This window comes from Sinohyriopsis cumingii, chromosome 15 (genome assembly GCF_028554795.1).
Source record: "Sinohyriopsis cumingii isolate HCF-2022 chromosome 15, ASM2855479v2, whole genome shotgun sequence".
Taxonomy (NCBI): Eukaryota; Metazoa; Mollusca; class Bivalvia; order Unionida; family Unionidae; genus Sinohyriopsis; species Sinohyriopsis cumingii.
The window spans coordinates 128007378-128014557 of NC_142975.1; the positions used below are offsets into that span (position 1 = coordinate 128007378).

A 7180-nucleotide genomic window follows, 5' to 3' on the forward strand; every position below is an offset into this window, starting at 1 on the left:
ATCATGTGTCTAAGAGATGTTCTTACCATATTATTGAAGGGTTGCTTTTTAATAAATTCAACACACGTTTGTACATTATTTACGTACAGTGACTTGAATTTTATTTCATAATTGTGGAAACTGAGCATGTACCACACTGAAATGGGTCCTTCTAAAGGAGACATTAAACGATAATTCATAACGTTATGAAAACAATCCATAATAAACGCCGTATGTGCAACCCAGTGGAAAAGATCCGAAAGTGAGGAAAATATATGATGAGATATAAGTTATACCCAGCAAGGTGAATATTTTGGATCGCGCGCCACAGAAAGGTATACTATGCAAGAGTTAATTGACAATCACCGCGCCAGGCCCAGAGGTCCTATAGCTGAGCCTGCAGTGTTAGTTCTTTCTGTAGGCATATCAGTGTAAAGGCATTTGCAATGTTCTAACCATGCAGTCAGTGTTCAATCAATAGCGTCATTACTTAGAGGTGATAAATCTAAAAAGGTAAGTTGTGGATCATGTATTTAGAATTTGAGATAATGAACAATCGTTGATCTTGATTGGAGGAAATAAACACATGCGTTGGTATTCTCATGTATAGTTTAAATAACGTGTCCCCCATGTTACCGTTAACTAAACTTAATTCTTAATTCGACTTAAATGATGTTAAAATTCCCGGCTAAAAGTTTGAAATGCGAAAGCAGAAACCATGAAATGTGAGTCGTATTTTATGCCTTCTATTGTCAACAGGATCTAGCTATTTTGCTTCTACTGGTCATTTAATTATGATATAATCATACTATTCTATTGATCACTGAAATGACAAAAGGCTATCAGGATGCTGCAAAATAGGAGACTGTCTATCGTTTTCTACAAAGCAGCAAACCTGGAATCTGGCCATTCAAGACATCTGTGCAACTTGCTGACAATAAACTGTCTCTGAATTCAATTGATTGTCCATCTCCCAAGCTTACAACTTTTTCACCATTCGCACCTGTGTTAGTCGTTCTAGAGTTCGATAGTACAAGTGTTATGGTATACCAGTTCTTCTTCAGAACAACCGGATCATCGAACAACACCTCCAGTAGCTCTTCATCCGTTATGGTTATTAGAGGTTTGATCGATATAATTGTACGTTTGGATTCATCAAGTAACTGTACTTCAGTGTCCGAGACAAATGCAGAGGAGCAGTTAATTTGATCCCAATGGCCATAATAGTTATTTGGACTTTTCGTTGCCCCATAAATTACAATCCCAAGCAGAATCACTTCCTTTGAGCATCTGAAATCTATTGCGTGTGAACCAAATCCCTCAGTCCTTGGAATACCAAGGTTGGTAAACCTAATCACTCTTTGCTTTTCTTGAAATTTTGGTTTTGTTGCGGTTCGTACATACTTTGAATCGTCGAGATTACCACTGCCGAGAAAATGTCTAAGCAAGGTCACGCTCTCCTCCGCAGTCAAGATATTGTCTGTAGCTACTATGTCCGCAAAATACTTTCCATCCATTACTGAAAATCTAACAAGATTCTTCAGCCCACCCAACACTTGTCACATGTTTTCTGCACTTGGTTGGATATTTCTCCGAACACACTCATGTTCTGCCCAATCCTTCAACGCTTCATATACTTCATATTCCTCTGCAAATAAGTCATCCTGTCTTAGCACCATCTCCAAGCAATCTATTGACAAATTTCTGAATGATGAGTGGTTAAGAATAGAACTTCCATTGTCCACTGTGAACTCTAGACATTTGGTCAGAAGATCTTGGTCATCAAATGCATGAGCTTGCTGAAAAATGCCGCATACGTTATAAAGACTGACTGACTCTTTCAGCCAGTTTACACACTTGTCAACAAGGCCCCTGACGACATACTTTTTTGCAGCATACAGTACAGCCAAAATGGAGTCCTCTTCTGGCTCAAATCCCTCAAAGTACATGAACCTATTTATAAAAATGTATAAAAATATTGTATCGTACAAAAGTTTGGAATTATATCGAAATCCATATTTATATTAGATCCAAAAACGAGTTTGTATGTTTGTCTTGGTGCACATTAATAAGCTTCTATTCAACAACAAAATCCTTGTATGATAACTTATCAAATCATGCACTACATTTCGTTCATTTTAAAACAGGCCTTATGTGTCATTTTAATTACAGTTCATATGTTAAATATATATTATTGTCGTTTTATACGTGTAGATGAAAGAAAAATACAAAAGTAATAAAATAAATACACATTTGTTTTCTGTATTTTGTTACAGCCCTTGATATCAAATATGTTTAAATAAAAATGTCTAAAGCAAATGTAACACAGAAACCTGAACAAAAATACCTATGTTTGATTACCGTTACATTCTTCTCGATGACAGATTACTGGGCTCAGTACGATATTTCTTTTACATTTTATTTCGCTAATAATTTCCTTTTCGACAAACTACTTCTAAAAATAAACAATATTGTTCAACATACTTCAAAAGCTGTTCAAAGACATCTGGTTCAATATCTGGTATGTGTATTGGTCCAGTTTCTTGAAGAGGGCCACATAGCATGGCGTAAAATACGGAACTACGGCTTATGAGGACATACTTGTGTACTGTCACTTCTTGTTTTTGTTTTCCTACATAGAATGTGACATCACAAGCCACGTGGTTCTCCAACATGTAGCGATTGCTCCTCAAAATATCCCGCTGTGCTTGCCAGTCAGTATGGTCTGCAGACAAAAAGAAGATATATGACCAGACGCATAAACATTAAAGATGTGGCTAAAAGTGTAAGATGCACGCAAACACGTTACAACGATGCTGACGTTAAGGCACAGTCAAAAGTATCCATAGTGTCCTCAGATTACTAAATGTCCGTAATAATGATTACTTAATGTCCTCAAATCGAAAAAGGGGTCGCCTTAAACAAAATAACAAATAAACCTGAATTTTAATATTTTGCAAGCAGTAAAGGCCTCTTTTGATACTTCTCTATTGTCGCGGACTTTAAAGACGATGCAGACAATGAACCGTCCAACACATAAACGATGTACCTTTGAGTGCTATAGAGCTTACTGAGGCAAACTTTCATGCAGCTGGCTTCTCACGAAAAGCATGCAAATTCTGATTTTTTTTACTATTCGTTGTTGTTGTTGTTGTTGTAGGGTTTAACGCCATTTTTCAGCACAAGATAGGTTATACGTGGCGGCTAGTATTATTGGTGGAGGAAGAACCCGGGAAAACCCTGGAAAGGACCACCGACCCACGAGAAGCTACTGGCATGCTTTCTCACATAACCACATTGGCCGAACCTGAGACACGAACCCACGCAGACAGAGGTGAGATAGCAATAATCCGTAACGGTGAGCTTTTTAGACCACTCGGCTACTCGGGGCCCCTTACTATTTGTTTCTGTTGGTACAATTTTGACATCGAACAACAGCAACAACAATAGCAAGCAGCACCAACCCGAAAAATACTTCAAATGTAAACAATAATTTAGAAAATTAAACAGCTACTATGTTGTTCTAGCTGATATTGTGCAAAGTCATGTACATAGGAGATTACATGTACATTCCATGTTCTTATTAACTTGGATGTAGAAAACGGCATAATGAAGGAAGTCGGATACAAAGTGCATTCCTTTGTATCGTTAGGTCTAGTTCAGACACTAATTGATCGCTTACCGCATAGTAGTAGTGAAGGGAGACGATATAGCCTCAAATGAAAAATACATTACATTTAACATGGGGAATATTGGGTCTGTTTACGGACAAAGGAATGTGGAGTCTGTATAGCGTCTGACGTCACGGTATGGGAGATTGTTAACAATGTTGCAACAATGGTTGGAACAGGTGTGCACCGGACTGGCCTCCATCGGGAAAACAGAGTGGGACTTAGATTTATATAACACATACAATAGACAACATACAACAGACAAACACTTATACAAATGACTAAAAAATATTGTGATGCAAGAAAGCACATCTTTTCGAGGCATATGAGTGGCCTGAAAAGGGCCTTTGGGTTTATGTTAACATTATTCCATTAACATAGAGGACATCACATAGGTCTTCTTTTCCTCAAACTTCTTATGACTTCTGGTCCATAGATTAAGACCCATTCCAAACAACCTTGTATCTCCACATAAATTCTTTTTTTCCAAACGCTTGTATCCGTAATCCTGATAACTGTCCATGATGATTTCACGTACATGGGTAAGTCCGTACGGAACAGCACTGACGATACGAGAGTAGATGATTCTAGGTTGGTCCACATCTTGTGACGAGAACAGGTGAAGGGAATGAACTGAACGGGTTATTTATAGGGGAAGGGAGGATCGAAACGGATTGAGTTTATTCACCAATCCAAACACTCGTTACAAAATTCAGTCACAACACAGAGCCAGTCTTCTAATCCGAAGAGAGCAGTCTGTGACGTTACATTCCCTAAATAGATGCGTTAGCGTCTGTGCGCAGTCAACCATGCGACACAGTTTTCAATCATGACAGAACCTAAGAAGACAATGTATTGTGGTGCACCGGCTGTGGACAAGACAAGTGATTGTATAGCAGCAACTACCCAAGTCAACACAGACATACTTCCAGAAGAAGTTAATTTTAATTGGGATTTAGTCGATTTTCTTTCTTCTTTGCAAGAATTTGTTCCGGTACCAGTACCTTCGCCACCTTCTCCTTCTTTACCACACATGGAGTATTTTAAACATAAACAAAAAGACGAATTGGAGAAATTTTTACAGCAGTAGAAGGAAGCAGAACAAGCTTTTCTCCTTCAACAACTCCGAGAAAAAGAGGCCCGAAGGAAACGACAGGAAGAAGAAACAGAGAAGAAACAAGGTCTAGGAGAGAAGGAGAATAGTGAAAGCCAAACGGTCACGGTACTCTTAGACAATTTAGCAGAGATAAGGAGTCTGAAACAAATTATCAGACTTCTGTATTACGACCCAAGAGAAAAACACCTTCCCGTGCTAAACAACCCAACCTTGTTACTACACCTGCGATACCACCCTTAGTGATGTCTACCAAATCATCATCGACAGGAGGCAGTCCAGAAGTAGGCCTTGGCCGTGGCAAAGCCTTAAAGCAGTTAAAGCTGATTGCGTCCCGTTCCTAAGTTGTTTTTTAATTAAAAAAAACAAATACCCAACGGTACTTTTCAGGGCCACTCACATCTCTCGAAAAGAGATAGTATTTCAATTGCCAAAATCAATTAAAACTCAAAAACCCCTTTTTGTACCCATGATGTACGTATGTGAATATTTGAGTGAGTACGTGGGTGTATATTCTTATTCTAAAATTCAAAACCAAGAGACACTTACGTTTTATGCCTTGTATATTCTGGTACAAATTTTACAATCCAATTCACAACACAACACAACACTTTAAAAAGTTCATAGCCTTCATCTGTCTCTGTCTTCACTCTTTCTGTTTTCGAAATTTCTTCACTTTTAAAATTTTTTCCTCCACTTCTTCCTTACTTTCTCCTTTTCTTTTCTTCTCCTTTTTCTCTTTCTGCACGTGTCTGGGTTCTTCCTTTGGAGAGGGTACCTCTTCTTCTTCCTGTTCGGAATCCCTCTCTTCTTGCTCCAGTTGTTAGGGCTATCTGAAGACCAATGTCCTTTTTCTTGACAATGATAACAAGCATTTTGACTGTTGTCTCTTCTAGCACCTGTTTTGCTTTGGACATTCGGAAGACCAATACCCTTTCTTCATACAGATATAGCAAGTATCTTGACTTTTATCTCGATCGGAGGGTGAGTAGTCCGTCGGCTTGTCTATAGAAAATTTTCTTATGACACCTCGCAAAGCTCTGATCAAAAGTTCGATCTGTGTGGATCTTCCATCGTTCTGCTCGGTTTGAGAGTGAAATGAATATTGGAAGAGAGGTCACACACTCTTCATATATATGTTGGTCTGCCATGGATATAAGGTGACCCAATGTGTTTAAAATGTAGCCATTTGACTTTTTGCAGTCAAGATGTAACGATTGCATAAATTAGTGAAGAAAGGAGAAGAAAGTAAGAGGCAGAAACGTAATTTATCGCCTCGTACAGTAGCTCAAGTCCTCGCACAAATCCATCATAGTAATTATGAAGATGACATGAGTGAACCAGAATCCAGACTCAGCGATTCTGCACCCAGCCAAAGTTCACCACCATTAGTAAACCTGAAAATTACTATCACATTCGAGAGACGGAAAAGTACTCCTGTAGAAACTTTAGAACAACGGGTTACACCTACATGGTGAAGTTTAAAGATTTCAAGTCCAACGTATCACTGGAGAAAGCAGCGGACTTCATCACCAAGGTGTAGGATTCTTTGTTAACCACGCCAGTGTCAAGCCAAAGAATACGATCGCTTGAGACTTTCCATTCATCACGACAGTCTGAAATCCCCCGTTTGTATCGAGTTTAGCAACCCAGCAGAATTGCCACCTTCCAACGTCATCAACAAGATTCAACACCTGCAACAATCCAACGACAAATTTCACATTACCGATGGAAAAGCTACACTGTTCATGGCCCACGTATCTCTCCCCAAGGGGACCTGACAACGCAGAAAGGTGTTTTGGGTGGACGACGTTCGCAGCATCAAGCGTAGCCTCGTCCAAATTAACAATCCTCAAGACCAAATCTGTTTAGCCAGGACTATCGTGGTGGGACTAACGTATTCCAACAAGAACGACACGGCAAAATAGAAAAAAAGCATGGAAAACTATTCGACAATCGGACCGAGGCAAACAACGAAGAGAAGCAGAACTCATGTTACAGCAAGTGGGGCTACCAAACACACCCTGTTGCATCCCTAAAATGCAAAATTTGCAAGATATCTTGGCTCCACGTTACACCTTGAAAATGTACCCTCAAGAAGTGCGCGAACCTGTTGATTCGAGGCAAAGATTTCGAAGACGGAAAATATATTCACGTCTATCATCACGATGAGCATTTCGATGCCATTACAAGTATCACCGCATTCTTGGGATACGGTTATTACTGTCAAAAATGTGACTATGGCTATAAGAATCGAGAGCAACACAAGCATTGTGGATCGAAATGCACAGGATGTTTGCCTCTCACCCTTATCTGGACGAAGAACAACAACGAGTGCATTGCCCTCCATGTCAGCGCACTTTTGTCAGTCCAACCGGTTACCAACAGCATCTAAAAGCGCAAGGTTCATAGCCGA

The 7180-nt window shown here is 39.4% G+C and overlaps 2 protein-coding genes across 2 annotated transcripts; both read right to left on the reverse strand.

Annotated features, from left to right (window-relative positions):
- Window positions 1–848: 848 nt before the first annotated feature.
- On the reverse strand, window positions 849–1496 carry LOC149782752 (E3 ubiquitin-protein ligase rpm-1-like). Its single transcript, XM_089935173.1, has one exon. The coding sequence runs from the start codon at window positions 1494–1496 to the stop codon at window positions 849–851; it is 648 nt and encodes a 215-aa protein (XP_089791299.1).
- A 42-nt stretch (window positions 1497–1538) lies between these two features.
- LOC149782753 (BTB/POZ domain-containing protein 6-B-like) lies at window positions 1539–5681 on the reverse strand. Its single transcript, XM_089935174.1, has 3 exons — window positions 5606–5681; window positions 2464–2704; window positions 1539–1932 (listed from the first exon to the last, which is right to left on the reverse strand). The coding sequence occupies exons 1-3, from the start codon at window positions 5679–5681 to the stop codon at window positions 1539–1541; spliced, it is 711 nt and encodes a 236-aa protein (XP_089791300.1).
- Window positions 5682–7180: the final 1499 nt, after the last annotated feature.